The 18,007-nt window shown below is 36.5% G+C and overlaps 1 protein-coding gene across 1 annotated transcript; it reads right to left on the bottom strand.

Moving 5' to 3' along the window:
- Window positions 1-3,986: 3,986 nt before the first annotated feature.
- Window positions 3,987-17,565, bottom strand: LOC125681090 (transmembrane protein 272-like). The gene is made up of 7 exons (XM_056156638.1): window positions 17,530-17,565; window positions 15,675-15,701; window positions 13,179-13,299; window positions 12,099-12,209; window positions 11,748-11,807; window positions 11,351-11,554; window positions 3,987-5,660 (listed from the first exon to the last, which is right to left on the bottom strand). The coding sequence occupies exons 1-7, from the start codon at window positions 17,563-17,565 to the stop codon at window positions 5,473-5,475; spliced, it is 747 nt and encodes a 248-aa protein (XP_056012613.1). The 3' UTR covers window positions 3,987-5,472.
- Between the last annotated feature and the right edge of the window lie 442 nt (window positions 17,566-18,007).

The raw sequence follows: 18,007 nt of genomic DNA, 5'->3' as shown, positions 1-18,007 counted from the left end.
ATGTTTGCCGCAAATTTGCGGCAAGTTTGCAGCAAATAGATTTGTTTGCCATAACTATTCACCAAAACATCGCTTCGACGGAATGTTGCGAAGTGAATCTGCGCGAGGCGCAAGTGATTTTTATTTATCGGTACTTGTTTACCTTTTTATGAATTAAAAGTTTGTACGGTGTAGTTATATCATTTTGCTTTCAACGAACGAAGCTAATAAACTTTAACCAATATTAATACACGATGCAGAATATCACAGGCGGATCCAGGAATTTTTTAAAGGGAGTAGGGGCTGTAGGGACTGTAGATGAGACTTGGGTTCATTATCATGAGCCAGAGAATAATCTACCATTGATTTCCGGTTTTAAGGGGCGGGGGGGGGGGGGGGGGGGGCGGGGGGGGGGGGTTGCTACCCTCAAAATGCGTTATTTATACCCCTTTTTAAATCAAAATTTTCCGACAAAAAAAAAAGGGGGGGGGTCCGATCAAGTAATGAAGATCTTCTAGTAATGAAGATAACTTTACTTTGTATATCTACATTTTGAATACTATGAAATAGTTTTGTTATTTGGCCATTCGCATTTCCAAATGGAAATAAAGAATATGCTATGAGGGTCTTAAATCTTTAACACATGTAAAAGTAATTGCAAACATTGAAAAGCATCTGAACTGAACTGAGGTAATGTCTTTTCTTTATTCCATTCATATACTGTAAGATATTCTTATAAACCTTGTTATTTTGTTCAATACACTGGGTTTGTAGAAGCCATTCTTTTAATTTCTAGTCAAAGCATCCGTTCATTTAAATTCGAGTCAAAGCATTTCAAATGTAGAATAGAAAACGTTGTAGTTCTTGTTTTCTTATTTATTTATTTATTTTTTTAATAATATTGTTAGGGTTGAATACCAAACTTCAATTTTACAATTGAGTTAGCCGATGTTTATGGGTCTTCTGCACCATCTTGTGCTCAGGTTAATTCTGGGTAGGGGAATTCAAAAGCGGTAGAACGTATTTAGAAGATGAATCCAGGTCTGGACGCCTACTGGATGCCACCGACGAAGAAATATGTAAGGAAGTTCGGGGTCTGTTATACACTGATAGACGAATTCAGGTGGAAGAAACAGCGCAGGCATCATAGACATTTCACATGGTAGCGTTTCAACAATCTAGTTAAGCTTACATGAACGTTTTGGTAACAGCAAGCTAACAGCTTGATGGGTCCCCAAATCCCATAGCGATGAGCAAATGGCAGCCAGAGCATCAATATGCAGCGCCTTGTTGAAGTGTTTTAGGTCAAAAGATGATTTTCTTTTGCGTCTGGTGACTGTAGATGAGACTTGGGTTCATTATCATGAGCCAGAGAATAAAGCTCAGAGTCGTCAGTGGGTAGGGCCTGCATGGGTCCCCGATGCCAAAGAAGTTCAAGACGCAACTATCTGCTGGCAAGGTGATGGCCACAGCATTTTGGGACGTAAAAGGCGTTATTATGTTGGACTTTTTACCCCAAAAAGTACAATAACTGGAGTGTACTATACAAACTTGCTAGAGCAGCTGAGAACCGCCATCCGTGAAAAACTCTCTAAAGGTGTTTTGCTGCGACAGGACAACGCGATCCTCGAGTCCACGCTTGTAAAGTTACAATGGATTCTGTAGAGCGAAACGGGTATGAATTAATACCACATCCTGCCTATTCGCCTGGCCTAGCTCCTTGCGACTTCTTACTATTCTCAAACTTGTAAAAGGATATCCGTTGACGTCATCTCCGGTCTGACGAAGAAGTCGTGACGGCAGTTGAGGAGTGGGTCAATGGAAAGGACCCTGACTTTTTCAGTTCTGGGCTTATGTCACTTGAACACCGTAGGTCTAAGTGCATCACACTAGAGGGCAATTACATCTTTTACATCTGTCTGACGTGTTTCATACCGATTTGTTAAGCCGTTCTTGGCACACTGATTTTGACTGCGGATAACTCCGTTTACCTGGTCGGGATATGGGGCTCGCGGCGGGTGTGACCGGTCAACAGGGAATGCTTACTCCTCCTAGGCACCTGATCCCACCTCTGGTGTGTCCAGGGGTCCGTGTTTGCCCAACTATCTGTTTTGTATTGCTTGTAGGAGTTATGAGATTGATCACTGTTCGTTATCTTCACCTTGCATTGAAAAAGAAGAGGTGGATCTCAACCGGAAATAAGTTAGATTGGTTACTTATTGACTCACCCTCGTATTTGCATTTTTTTTTTTTTTTTATTATTAAAAAGCCTCATTCTGGAGTCTTTTATGCAAGCTTTTTTTTTTTATCTTTCTAAAATATGCATACAATTCCAATTCAATTACAATAGAGGGAATGATGGAAGTTTGAAGCATTTAAATCAGCCCTTGTTTACCCCCCCCCCCCCAATGAATTATATCTCCAATTTTAGTAGACGGCTGTATACTCTCCTCTAATTGTGTATTCATTCCCCCTGCTCCATAGGTAATGAAATTTCCAATTTAAGTAGACAAATACAACATGCTTACAGTTTATTGCTACAAACCCACAATGCACAGTAAATTAAAGTAGGTTTTCTAAAACAGAACACATATTTACTATCAAATATGGCTAATTCACCCCCCCCCCCTTCCCAAGTCTGACCTGACCAGTAATTTAAGGCCTTGGATATTGTCATAATCGTTATGCACAAAAATAATTGTCACAATACATAAGATTATGGAGATTTCTGCTACTATATAGCAATATCAATTGGCCCTGCCCCCAAGTCTGAACCCCTGAGCAGTCCAAGGGCTGCTTAAAGCATTTCACAATTTATGTACATGTAGATTTTGTAGGCTTCATAGACATCATAACAATGTGGAAGTAAAGAAAAGATTATTTTCTAAGATTTAATGCATTCATATGGCCATATTCAGGGGCAGATCCAGGAATTGTGGTGGGGGGTGGGGGGGGGGGGGGCGCCACTTTATGAGACCAGGGCAGCCCTGGTGGGAGTCCCGGGCGCGAAGCCCCTGGATTTACAGATTTTATGGGGCTTGAAATATTTCTCCTATTAAGTCATTTGTACTATTTTCTATCATTTTAATAAGGTGAAATTAATAAAATGACGCAAATTTTAAGGGGTTTTTGGAAAAAAATTAGGTTCTCCCAATAAAGTAATTCAAGAAATCAAAGGATTTGTCATTTATTTCTCCGGGAGTGGAAGAAATTATTGCTTCTTTTATCGTTTAGTACATTTTCCGAAACAAGATACCGCGATTTACCTTAAATTTGAAAATTTGGGGGGGGGGTGGGGGGTGGGGGGGGGTGCCCCCTCTAAATCCGCCACTGATATTGGCCCCACTTTAAGGCCTAACCCTTTAACCCAGGTGCCATGATTTCACAACTTAGGTAGAGAGTCTCATAACTATGCATTTAAGTTTTGTCACACAGATGTGCGAGAAAAGAAGATTTTATAAGATTAAAAGATCTCACTACATTGCAATTGTGGCCCCACCCTAGGGCATGAATACCTGACCCAGGGGTCATGAATTTCACAATTAAGTAGAGATCCATGGACATCATAACCATGCACTTAGTTTATCTCACACGTTCAAAGAAAAGTAGAGGAGATTTTCTATATCTTTACTACATGGCCATATTTGACCCACCCTAGAAACTGAACCCCTGACCAAGGGGCCATGAATTTCACAGTTTTGGTAAGGGGCTTCATGGACATGCAGTTTGAGCCCCACCCATGAGGCCCTAAGATATTAAATTTCACAATTTGCACTCCTCTTATCCTAAAGAAGCTTCATACCAAAAATGGTAGCAATTGCAATTTTCAAGAAGTTAAAAATATAAAATTGTTAAAGGACGGTGCATAAAAACCAACAATGGGTCACTCAAGTGATACTCAGGTGACCTAAAATAAAACAAAGACAGGGGGTAACATTTCGTTATCTGCATAATAGGTTTATGATCTGTAAACTCGGTACTCAGATTCTAAGTACAACAAACAATACTTGTGAAACAATGATAAATTTATTGACTCAAAAATAGATATACATGGAAATAAATACATAGTAAAGTACACAAGTCTTTAAACAATACATGTTACAGTTATATAATATAAATTAAATTTGCAATATATTTCTGAAATTTTGTCTCTAACACTGAATAACAGAAGTGTTACATCAAATTCATAAATTAATTAATAGATTTCCTTTTCACGAACTTATATTAATAATTTTACCCGAGACAAATTTTGTGAACGTTCAATATTCGTTCATGATGACATATATATATATATATATATAGACAAGAATTTAAAATCTTTTTGCATTAAGGCAGTCTCATAAATTTACACAAAAATGAAGTTACCGGTATCATAAATAACGTGCTTAACTGAATACACAAGTACCTGTTAAATTACTGGATTTTAAATCGGTTTCGAATTAAATGCTCAAAAAATGATTGTACAATATATTTTCTCATACTGTATGTGTACTTTTTCTTAATACAAGTTATAAAAAGTTGACACAGTTGGACATGGATTTCTTGAAAGAAATTGAATTCAACACTTGGACTTAAGTCTGAGATTTTACTCCAATTCTGACTGTTCAAATAAAAGAAAACTCAAATTTAAGTTTGAAATTTTTTTGAGAAATCCAAGCGGGATTTGCTGCATCATTTAGCATATATCTCGATTTAGCACTTGTTCTGCATCTGATAACAATGTTGACATTTTCTAGTACAACTATAAATATTAGTGTTCTTGTTTGATTCTAAATGGCAATAAAACACTACTAAAATAAGCATCCATTCATTATTCAAGAATTTACAATTTTTATACTTTTTTTCTTTGGAAAAAGCTCACACTGTGTATGAAGACTATGGACTACTGTTATTTACATACCCAACTCAATTGTGACATCACTGCTGTTTAAAATGATAATCGAAGACATAAGCAAGTAAAAATGTAAACAAATGTCCACATTTAGATTTAGAAAAAATATACTGTAACAATACTGCAAATGGGTTATTGACTGTAAAACAGGAGAATGCCTGCCTTCAGTATTTCCACAAAAAGACTGCGCAAGCAGAATATTTCTTGAAATCAACAGATAGACAGATTAAACAATACTGAACACATCTACATGTATTTGAAAATTATACATGTGTGCTGAGTTTTCTACTCATATTATGAGTACATGTATATGAAATATATTAAGAATAAAAAAACTTCCAATTGATAATGATATATATTCACATTATTTCTGACTAACAACTTGAAATCCACGACAAGAATATATGTAACAATAAGATATCATATAAAGCAATGAAAATGATATTTGTACACCATGCACATACATAAACCAGTATGTATGAACTGTAAGATATAAAGACTATTGATATTAAACAACGCACAAAATATTCCAAATGGAAACAAATCCCAAAATCTTCATTTCACAGTCAAAATGAAAAAGAAACCCAGAGCAGGACAGCGACTCACTTGTCTGCCCCGTTCAGGCTGGCCAGAAATCCACAGAAACAGAAACAGCAGCAGGAAGTGCCTATGAGTATGTAGAAGGAAGTAGTGAGCCAGAAGGCGTACTCGTACAGCGTAGGGTTACAGTAAGTCGGCTGTCCGGGTGTCGTGGTGTAGAAGTGATTGGTTCTGTAAATCACCACATTTCCTGCAAAAAAATAATCACATAATGCATCATTCAACATGGCTTTTCAACACTTTATCTCTACTTTTGAAGAACACTGTATATGTACTTATTTTAATGTATTGAAAATTTGGCAGTTGGAGACGATACCCTGTTTGATGTACATGCAATCATGATTTAATGCCTTTTCTATGTAAGAATGGATAAACTTCTTGAGAATTTCATGCTTTATTGCAACTATGAATAAGAACTCTTACTTCACCACCACAGCTGCTGAAATTTGAATTCCACTAGAATAAGTACATGTATAGAATGTCGACGGTTTGGGATACATGTACTGGAATGTTGAAGAATTGGGATCCTGGATAGAATGTTTGGTTTGGGATACATGTACTAGATAGAATGTACAAGAATTGGGATGCTGGATAGAATGTTGAAAGTTTTGAGATGGTGGTTCATTTTATCCAGCACCCCTAATTTTCAACATTCTATCCACCATCTCAAACCTTCAACATTCTATCCACCATCTTAAACCTTCATCATTGTATCCAACGTCTTAAACCTTCATCATTGTATCCACCATCTCAAACCTTCAACATTGTATCCACCATCTCAAACCTTCAACACTGTATCCACCATCTCAAACCTTCAACATTGTATCCACCATCCCAAACCTTCAACAATGTATCCACCATTTCAAACCTTCAACATTGTATCCACCATCTCAAACCTTCAACACTGTATCCACCATCTCAAACCTTCAACATTGTATCCACCATCCCAAACCTTCAACAATGTATCCACCATCTCAAACCTTCAACATTATATCTACCATCTAAAACCTTCAACATTGTATCCACCATCCCACACCTTCAACATTCTATTCATTATCCCAAACTTTCAACATTCTATCCAGCACCCCAAACCTTAAACATTTTATCCACCATCCCATGTTGAAGGTTTGGGATATTGGATAGAATGTAGAAGATATTGGGATGCTGGATAGAATGTTGAAGAATTGCGATGCTGGATAGAATGTTGAAAGTTTTGGGATGGTGGATAGAATGTTGAAGGTTTGGGATATTGGATAAAATGTAGAAGATATTGGGATGCTGGATAGAATGTTGAAGAATTGGGATGCTGGATAGAATGTTGAAAGTTTTGGGATGGTGGATAGAATGTTGAAGGTTTGGGATATTGGATAGAATGTAGAAGATATTGGGATGCTGGATAGAATGTTGAAGGTTTTAGATGCTAGATAGAATGTTGAAGATAGCGTTAAAAAACCGGATAGAATGTTGAAGGTTGGCGATGCTGGATACAATGTTGAAGTATTGGGATGCTAAATAGAATGTTGAAGGTTTGAGATACTGGATAGAATGTTGAAGGTTTGAGATACTAGATAGAATGCTGAAGGTTGGGGATGGTGGATAGAATGTTGAAGAATAGAGATGCTAGATAGAATGTTGAAGGTTTGGGATGGTGGATAGAATGTTGAAGGTTTGGGGTGCTGGATAGAATGTTGAAGGTTTGGGATAATGAATAAATTGTTGAAGGTGTGGGATGGTGGATACAATGTTGAAGGTTTGAGATGGTGGATAGAATGTTGAAGGTTTGGGATGGTGGATAGAATATTGAAGGTTTGGGGTGTTGGATATAATGTTGAAGGTTTGAGATGGTGGATACAGTGTTGAAGGTTTGATATGGTGGATACAATGTTGAAGGTTTGAGATGGTGGATAGAATGTTGAAGGTTTGAGATGGTGGATAGAATGTTGAAAATGTGGGGTGCTGGATAAAATGATGAAGGTTTGGGATGGTGGATACAGTGTTGAAGGTTTAAGATGGTGGATAGAATGTTGAAAATGTGGGGTGCTGGATAAAATGATGAAGGTTTGAGATGGTGGACACAGTGTTGAAGGTTTGAGATGTTGGATACAGTGTTGAAGGTTTGAAATGGTGGATAAAATGTTGAAGGTTTAAGATGGTGGATACAATGATGAAGGTTTAAGATGGTGGATACAATGATGAAGGTTTAAGATGGTGGATAGAATGTTGAAGGTTTGAGATGGTGGATAGAATGTTGAAGGTTTAAGATGGTGGATAGAATGTTGAAGGTTTGGGGTACAGGATAGAATGATGAAGGTTTGAGATGGTGGATACAATGATGAAGGTTTGAGATGGTGGATATAGTGTTGAAGGTTTGATATGGTGGATAGAATGATGAAGGTTTGAGATGGTGGATATAGTGTTGAAGGTTTGAGATGGTGGATAGAATGATGAAGGTTTGAGATGGTGGATACAATGATGAAGGTTTGAGATGGTGGATATAGTGTTGAAGGTTAGTGATGGTGGATAGAATGATGAAGGTTTGAGATGGTGGATACAATGTTGAAGGTTTGAGATGGTGGATATAGTGTTGAAGGTTAGTGATGGTGGATAGAATGATGAAGGTTTGAGATGGTGGATACAGTGTTGAAGGTTTGAGATGGTGGATACAATGTTGAAGGTTTGAGATGGTGGATACAATGTTGAAGGTTTGAGATGGTGGATAGAATGTTGAAGGTTTGAGATGGTGGATACAATGTTGAAGGTTTGAGATGGTGGATATAGTGTTGAAGGTTTGATATGGTGGATACAATGTTGAAGGTTTGGGGTGCTGGATAGAATGATGAAGGTTTGAGATGGTGGACACAGTGTTGAAGGTTTGAGATGGTGGATATAGTGTTGAAGGTTTGAGATTATTGATAGAATGTTGAAGGTTTGATATGCTGGATAGAATGTTGAGGGTTTGGGGTGCTGGATAGAATGATGAAGGTTTGAGATGGTGGACACAGTGTTGAAGGTTTGAGATGGTGGATACAACGTTGAAGGTTTAAGATGGTGGATACAATGTTGAAGGTTTGAGATGGTGGATAGAATGATGAAGGTTTGAGATGGTGGATACAATGTTGAAGGTTTGAGACAGTGGATAGAATGATGAAGGTTTGAGAGGGTGGAAAGAATGTTGAAGGTTTAAGATGGTGGATACAATGTTGAAGGTTTGAGATGGTGGATATAGTGTTGAAGGTTTGAGAAGATGGATATAGTATTGAAGGTTTGAGATGGTGGATACAATGTTGAAGGTTTGAGATGGTGGATAGAATGATGAAGGTTTGAGATGGTAGATATAGTGTTGAAGGTTTGAGATGGTGGATACAATGTTGAAGGTTTGAGACAGTGGATAGAATGATGAAGGTTTGAGAGGGTGGAAAGAATGTTGAAGGTTTAAGATGGTGGATACAATGTTGAAGGTTTGAGATGGTGGATATAGTGTTGAAGGTTTGAGAAGATGGATATAGTATTGAAGGTTTGAGATGGTGGATACAATGTTGAAGGTTTGAGATGGTGGATAGAATGATGAAGGTTTGAGATGGTAGATAGAATGTTGAAGGTTTGGGGTGCTGGATAGAATGATGAAGGTTTGAGATGGTGGATACAATGATGAAGGTTTGGGGTGCTGGATAGAATGATGAAAGTTTGAGATGGTGGATACAATGTTGAAGGTTTGAGATGGTGGATAGAATGTTGAAGGTTTGGGGTGATGGATAGTATGTTGAGGGTTTGGGGTGCTGGATAGAATGATGAAGGTTTGAGATGGTGGATACAATGTTGAAGGTTTGAGATGGTGGATAGAATGTTGAAGGTTTGGGGTGCTGGATAGTATGTTGAGGGTTTGGGGTGCTGGATAGAATGATGAAGGTTTGAGATGGTGGATACAGTGTTGAAGGTTTGAGATGGTGGATACAGTGTTGAAGGTTTGAGATGGTGGATACAGTGTTGAAGGTTTGAGAAGATGGATATAGTATTGAAGGTTTGAGATGGTGGATACAATGTTGAAGGTTTGAGATGGTGGATAGAATGATGAAGGTTTGAGATGGTAGATAGAATGTTGAAGGTTTGGGGTGCTGGATAGAATGATGAAGGTTTGAGATGGTGGATACAATGATGAAGGTTTGGGGTGCTGGATAGAATGATGAAAGTTTGAGATGGTGGATACAATGATGAAGGTTTGAGATGATGGATACAGTGTTGAAGGTTTGAGATGGTGGATAGAATGATGAAGGTTTGAGATGGTGGATAGAATGTTGAAGGTTTGAGATGGTGGATACAATGATGAAGGTTTGAGATGGTGGATACAATGTTGAAGGTTTAGGATGGTGGATACAATGTTGAAGTAGATGCTAGGACTGTGATACAATGATATTAAAGAGACACTACAGCTCATTTTCCACATTTTAATAAAGAGTTTTTTAAAACACGTATTGATAAAATGATAAATATCATATCGATACTGACAATTTTGAACAATTGGATGCATCAATTTACTCTCAAATGCGCTTTGAAGATCGTCCGGAACTCAAAGGTTTCTTCATGCTGACTCGGACTTTTGAATGCTTATTTACATCACGTGGTTTTGAATGACAGCAAAGGTGTTGTGTAGGAAATTATTTAAATTCCCCTTCAAGGGGGTCCACACTCACCTTTCAAGTATAAGATTATTCCCTGCTCCTTATAATAAGTAATTATATAAATCATTGTTTAAACAGAAACCATTCCATGTTCCAATTGACCGATGTTTTTACAACTAACACGTGTCGTGTTCAGATAAAAATAGCACAAGTTTACTTTTAAAGCAGTGTCTTCGCGGCTAGTCCCAATGGCAGATTTAGGGGGAGGGGACAGGATCCCCCTCCCTCTCGCCACAAATTGTGAGTGAAAATACAAATTTTGCACCCAGAAAGCCGATTACTTTGGCTAATATTTGACTTTCTCATCCCCCTTCGGAAATCCTAGCTAGATCCGCCACTGAGTTACAATCGTTTCTCCTAGCCCTTTCTTTTCCAACAGTCATACTGATCGCAAGGTCAATTTTATTTCACATATTAGTTTTATCTCATTTAATTTTTACCTCTTTTCTTACAGAATCTGTCAAAATTCTGGATCTATCTATCCACTACACTTTCTCTCACTGGACGACATGCTGCACTGTTTACTGTCTATGCGCATGCGTCTGAAGACCGAAAGGAGGAGACTCGATATTTTTTGTATAGGCCATCAAAAAGTATTAAATTTTACGTTAAAACGATAATTTTTGACTTTAGATAAGTGTTATTTTCGCAAAGTTCATACATTCAACAATGCAACAAAAATTGAAAAAGCATTGGGAAAATTGTCATTTCATGATTTTTGCGCAAAATGAGCTGTAGTGTCTCTTTAAAAGTTTGATCATCTTGAATTATATTATCTCATAAGGGAAAGATATTGTCAGTGGCACATTCTAACTTTCCTTTACAATAAAAAAAAAAATAAACATAAAGCCAAAAACAATTAATAAATAGTTTTTCTCAGGCCAAATATTTAAGATTTTGATGCGGCAGGCAGGTATTTTTTTTACTTGGCTGTAGCATGAGTTATCTTTCTTTTTTAATGCTGACTGTAGAATGAGTTACCTTTTCTCTCTCACATATATCTTTTGTTTACTTATAATATAAACAATATGCCAATACAATTACACAATGAATATTCATTTTTGTTTACTTATTAGATAAACAATATACTAATACAATTACACAATAAATATATCTTTTGTTTACTTATTCTATAAACAATATGCCAATACAATTACACAATGAATATTCATTTTTGTTTACTTATTCTATAAACAATACTTACCAAAAATAAACCAAATCATCAGAAAACAGTTTAACAAAGAATCAAATTTTGTGGTCTTCATATTTTCGTCTTCTGCATTTTCTCTGTCATTCTTCACTTTCTGACACAGACTGGAGAAATTCTTAATAATACCGACAGACCCCGCCACAACCAAATACAAGGGAATCAGCCACTCAGCTGGGCAGTCATCGAAATAAACACCTCCTGAAAAAGTACACATTATGGAAATTAGGAGCGTAAATTGTCCAGCAGGTACTAGTATATACAGACACAGAGGTCAATGGTCAGCTGTTTGACATAGTCTAGTAAACAAATACACCCAACTGCATAAATCTATTTGTTTTACTTTAATTCCTGGAAACAGAAGGGATTTTTTTAAGGTTGGCACTGAACTCACCCATCACAATCATGGACACAGGAATGGCCAGTAAGATTCCTAAGCAAATTGTACAACCCACTGTCAAAAGAAAAAAGTAGACATTAAGTCAAATCTCAATGTGTTGCTACTAAAGTATTCAATACTCTAGCCCTCAACACATCGTTTAGAAAATGTCAATCACAACAGCTACATAATGGTTTTATCTTAAGTGATCTATTGCAATTTTTCTCTCCATTTATGATACTAGTACTTTTATTATTACAGAGATATGTTGATTTCATTGACAGGATATCTTTAATACTGATACCAAAAAAAAAAAAAAAATGAAGAAAAACGAGAGAAAAGAATGACAAGTAAACATATTCTTACGAGTTCCCATGACGATTATCATGACTTTCTTGACGAACTGTGGTTTGCTGCCAGCTTCTAGTTGAGCAGCTTTGACACGCCCATACAGTGACTCATAAGAAGGAGGGGGTTCTACAAACATCAAATTAGTACATCAACTATTTCGATTCATGCTGGTTATATAAATAAGTCATTGACAATATCAAATTTGAACTCTCTAGTTCAGACTAGTTGGTTTAGAAGAGGAAGAACAGTGGCACAAAAAATCATTTGTCTATGAATTTACTTATACTTGATAAAATTACAAATATGTCAAAATCTTGTGTCATTGAGGAATTATGGGCATGGATGAGTTAACTTTCCTGAAAAGCAGTGAAAAACTGATTAACTTAATAGGCCGTTAAACTTTCTCTGAAATAAACTTCAATTTGAAATTAGCAAAGCATTGTCTACAGGGAATAAATACGTAAGTGTTTGTGATGATGCTTGTGAAGAGATGGCAGTCATGATCAGTGTCCTGTCTACTCTTAAATCTCTTACTCTTATTGAAGCTTGTGAAGAGATGGCAGTCGTGATCTGATCAATGTCCTGTCTATTCTTATCTCCCTTGCTTACTCTTTTACACTGCTTTTTAACAATACCTGCTACAAACGTACTTTTTAAAAAAAATTATGATAATGAAAACTTTATGTTTTTATAGAATGAATACAACTCAGCATAAGCAATTTAATTCATTTCTATGATATTTCAATTAAGTCTAAACCAGTAGGGAAAATAGCATAGTTATATATGAAGGAATAATGTATTTCACCTTTAGAACATCATAGAAAATTTACAAGCCCCCTAATTTTTAGGAACTTTATATTTCTTCTAATCACAACCATACTAAGCCAAAAAATATTATCAACCAATACATCCAATTTTTTGTTTGTATTGTCAGAGTGTCCTTAAATACCCTCCAATGTTTTAAATGAATACAAAGTACAGAGATCCTGATATAAACCCGACATAATAGTGCACTATTGATAACAAAGTCAATATGATATAATGGTAATAGACATACTATCAGATAATAGATAAGTACATGATGGGAAGTCTTACCACTGGGGGTGGTTATCTGACTTTCAGGGTCGGAGTATCGAGGAGGCTGGGGGTCCAGACCTTTAATGGCCTGACCCTCCCGGTGGACATCTTCATAAGAGGGAGGGACATCTGGGGACGCCTGTCAATTAAAAAGAGAAATACTAATTACTGGTATAATTAACATATCCTGTTGATAATTACAAAGAGAAATACTAATAACTGGCATACTTAACACATCCTGTTGATAATTACAAAGAGAATTACTAATTACTGGTATAATTAACATATCATGTTGATAATTACAAGAGAAAGACTTTTTTTGTTAATAGCTTTTCAAAACATTTATAAACATACAAGAGAACTTTCATTCTTGCATTCACACAGTTGGGAAATAAAATTAAAAATAACATGAGTAGGATTTTAAAGTAACAGCAATTAAATAAGAGAAATATTTAATTACTGGTATAATTAACTTATCCTGTTGTAAATTACGAAGAAAACTACTAAGTACTGGTACAATTAACACATCCTGTTGATATTTACAAAGAAAACTACTAATTACTGGCACTAACCTTGTGACTGGAACAGATATTTTAAACAAGAGGCCCATGGGCCACATCTCTCACCTGAGTCACCTTGGCCCATATCTGAAGACTTTCCATATATATTTGCATGTCTCTTACTTAGTTCCTATTATGGCCCCAACTACCCCTGGAGGCCACGATTTTTGCAAACTTGAATCTACACTACATCAAAAAGCTTTCATGTAAATGTCAACTTCTTTAACCCAATTGATCTTGAGAAGAAGATTTTTAAAGATTTTCCCTATATTTGTATGTAAAACTTTGACCCCCCCCCCCCCACTTGTGGCCCCATCCTACCCCCCGGGGGCCATGATTTGAACAAACTTGAATCTGCACTATGTCAGAAAGTTTTCTCGTAAATATCAGCTTTTCTGACTCAGTGGTTATTGAGAAGATTTTAATTATATATTCGTATGTAAAACTTTGATCCCCCTTGTGGCCCCATCCTACCCCCGGGGGCCATAATTTGAACAAACTTGAATCTGCACTATGTCAGAAAGTTTTCATGTAAAAATCAGCTTTTCTGGCTCAGTGGTTCTTGAGAAGAAGATTTTTAAAGATTTTTCCTATATATTTATCCCTTATTATGGCCCCATCCAACCCCCAGGGCCCATGATGGCTTAGTGGTTCTTGAGAAGAAGATTTTAACTATATATTTGTATGTAAAACTTTCATCCCCCCTTGTGGTCCCATCCTACCCTCGGGGGCCATGATTTGAACAAACTTGAATCTGCAATATGTCAGGAAGCTTTCAGCTCTTCTGGCCCAGTGGTTCTTAAGATTTTTAAATGACCCCACCCTATTTTTGCATTTTTGTGATTATCTTCCCTTTGAAAGGGACATGGTCCTTCATTTGAACAAACTTGAAAACCCTTCACCCAAGGATGCTTTTGGCCAAGTTTGGATGAAATTGGCCCAGTGGTTCTTGAGAAGAAGATAAAATTGTGAAAAGTTTACAACGACAACAACGACGACAGACAATGGACAAATTTTGATCAGAAAAGCTCACTTGAGCCTTCGGCTCAGTTGAGCTAAAAATTGCACATGTAAAACTGTGCTGAACTAAAAAAGATACAAGCTTTGTTTTACATTGTTTTATTTAACAGCGAAATTGGCACCTCAGCATTGGCATGGTCTTTATTTGCCAGTTTGAAATGAGCTAAAATATGAAACCAACTCGGTCTTTGTTATCCACCATTTTTATTTCTGGTTTTGACAGCGACTTTGATAATAAAATTTTATAATTGATAATCGGAAAGGGTAAACCAATCAATTTTCGATAATAATCGATAATCGTCCATCACTACATCCTTGTATCACCTAAAAGTATTAAAAGCTTATCCATTGTGACTCATAAAATGCTATGTGTGTTCCAGGGGTGTAGCACTTGATACAACAGTCCAGCAACATCTGGTACTGAAGCCACCCAATACAGAGTCGACTCAGTCGAGTTACATAAAAAGCAATTATGTTCAAATTAATCTTCATTTAATGTTAGTCTGACAGGTTTTATATTTCATAAAAATCATGGAAAGATATTCTATCAGCTTTACTCTTTTGTACATGTTATACAAATGGAACTTGTTTCAAGATAAAACTCCTGGTCTCTTATGGTGTTGTATATTTTATGGTATGATTGCCATTTTCTTAAAATACAGCAAAAAGACAAGCTTTGGGCAATAATCTTCCAATTCCATACATGTCTGATGCCTACAACACTTTCTCAAAATTCAAACAGTTGTCCCCCCCCCCTCTCTCTCTCTCTCTCTCTTGTTTGGTAGTATTTACTTGTCATATGATTATGAATCACATTAATATATGGGTAAAAGTGGAGATAAAATCCCTTGGAAATACTATAAAAATATTTAAACGCAAAAGAAAGCACCTGACAGCCGCATGAAATAATCGTGTGTTTACCTGTTTTTCTTACCTGAGGCAGTGAGGGACTCGCCCTGTACTTTAGTCAGCAATGTCTAGTAAAATAAGTTTCTGTACTTTTCATTAACTTACCATCGATATAGTCACAAATCTAGTACTCTATATAACTATGGACTTTAAAGAAATCACTCTACGATACTCCGAACACCAAGTCTCATCTACTCTCCAAGTCAAGTGGGGAAAGAACCTGTTCCAATAACCAGAATGACGAGCCCGATGTAAATTTCCTCCAAGCCTGCAATTTATATCTAACTATAATAATATATTATAAATATATATTATTATATAATATATAATAAATGTATTATAAATGTATTCTGTCCAGTTTGCTTCTGCGTGTTGTACATGTACATAAATATTCATATATAAAACATGTTGGTACATTATATTCACCAAAAGTACAGCATTCTATTAGGGTTTTCTTTAAAGATGAGACTTATGGGCCGCAGTGTTCACCTGAGTCACCGTGCATGGTTCTGCACATTGTATGTTCTTCAGAAGATTTTAAGAACATTTTTACACCTTTTTATCTTACAATGTACAAGAAATTTTGACCCCCATATAATGTCCCCCAACACAAAGCTATCAAAATGACTAACATGGCCTTGTTAATATAGTTGTTACCCTAGAGTGCATGGAGTTTATTTCAAAGATTTAAATATATCCATGCATTATGTAAAATGTCACCCCCACCCTAACCCCAAATGTTTATGAAAAAAACCTGAATTCAGATCATTTGCATCGTTACTCTTGGCCTTTCCCCCTCAAAATTTCTTGAGATGTACAGGTATTCTCGAGTAAACTTCCATTCCCCATTGAAACACATCATATTCAAATATGAATCTGAAACCACATTGAAATTTTTGCAACTGATCAGTGGTTCTTGATAACAAAAAAAAAAAAAAAAAAAAAATAAATAAATAATAATCAAAAATTATATAAATTTACATGTAAAACTTTGATACATAAACTTTTCACTTCTGTAATTTTTCCTATGGGAGAAACATTTCTTTTTGACCATTGGGTTATATAGACCCCCCCCCCCCCCCAAAAAAAAAAAAAACAATCGGCATGAAACACGTCAGAAAGCATTTGACCCAATGACAGGTTCGGGTTGTATTGGCAAACTAGATCGTTATAACGACCATAGAATTTGCGAAATGTTGACCTTAAACGAGACTGTTGAAACCCCTGCACCATCAACTTGTTTGTCAGTAGCCTGCCTCGATTAAAAAGCTGATCATACGCAGAACAAGCTCTTGCGTATTGAATCAGTTGAGATACATACACACCACATGCAGGTGATAATGGAATATTGCTACATAAATATGGAAACTTGACAATGGATTAGGGCAAACACGGACCCCTGGACACAACAGATCGGGGATCAGGTGCCTAGGAGGAGTAAGTATCCTTTGTTGACCGGTCACACCCGCCGTAAGCCATCTATCTTGATTAAGTAAACGGAGTAATTCGTAGTAAAAAAAAATTCAATGTGTAAAGAACGGCCTAGCAAGTAGCTACAAAATGTAGTTACTGAAAATTTTTAAACCGAGGCAGACTACTGACAGATAAGTTACATGGTAATGATACAAGAGTTTCAACAGTCTCATTTGAAGCCAGCATTTCGCAAATCCTATGGTCCTTATAATGATCTTATTTACAAATATAACCTGTCGTTAGGTCAAATGTTTTCTGTCGTGTTTCACAACAATTGTTATATGAGCATGTTAGGAAATCTATGGATGGTCAAGAGGGAAATCCTGAATAAACTTCCCGAATGTGAACTCGCTCTGAGGTACACACCAGAAAAGATCGCCTAAACCACTTAGAGAGCGTCCAAATACCTGATCATTGGATAAAACGTTTGATTTCTCCAGCATCGGACCAAAATTCAAAATCTTCAAATGAATACGAGTGATAAGTTAGTTATATTTTCGTCGTTCAGTGAATGTTCGTGTCTGTGCTCACTTTTGACTAAGTCGTTCTGTTTAATTGTAAAGAAAGTGTTACTTCTATAGCAAGGAAGCATCTGTGATCAAATCTGATCTATAGATGATCGATCCGATATATAGATGATCGATCCGATATACAGATGATCGATCCGATATATAGATGATCGATCCGATATATAAGATGATCGATCCGATATATAAGATGATCGATCCGATATATAAGATGATCGATCCGGGATTGTTTTACAAGTTCCATTAGTCATGGCCGTAGGCGGCTGTGCCCCCCCCCCCCCCCCCCAATATTTTTCCCCCCAAAAAAATTCATATAGTAAAATTCACATATAGTGTAATGTATAATTATTTTTAAGCA

The sequence above is a fragment of the Ostrea edulis genome, chromosome 2, assembly GCF_947568905.1.
Source record: "Ostrea edulis chromosome 2, xbOstEdul1.1, whole genome shotgun sequence".
NCBI classification, from domain to species: Eukaryota; Metazoa; Mollusca; class Bivalvia; order Ostreida; family Ostreidae; genus Ostrea; species Ostrea edulis.
This window is presented reverse-complemented; position numbering and strand designations above follow the sequence as displayed.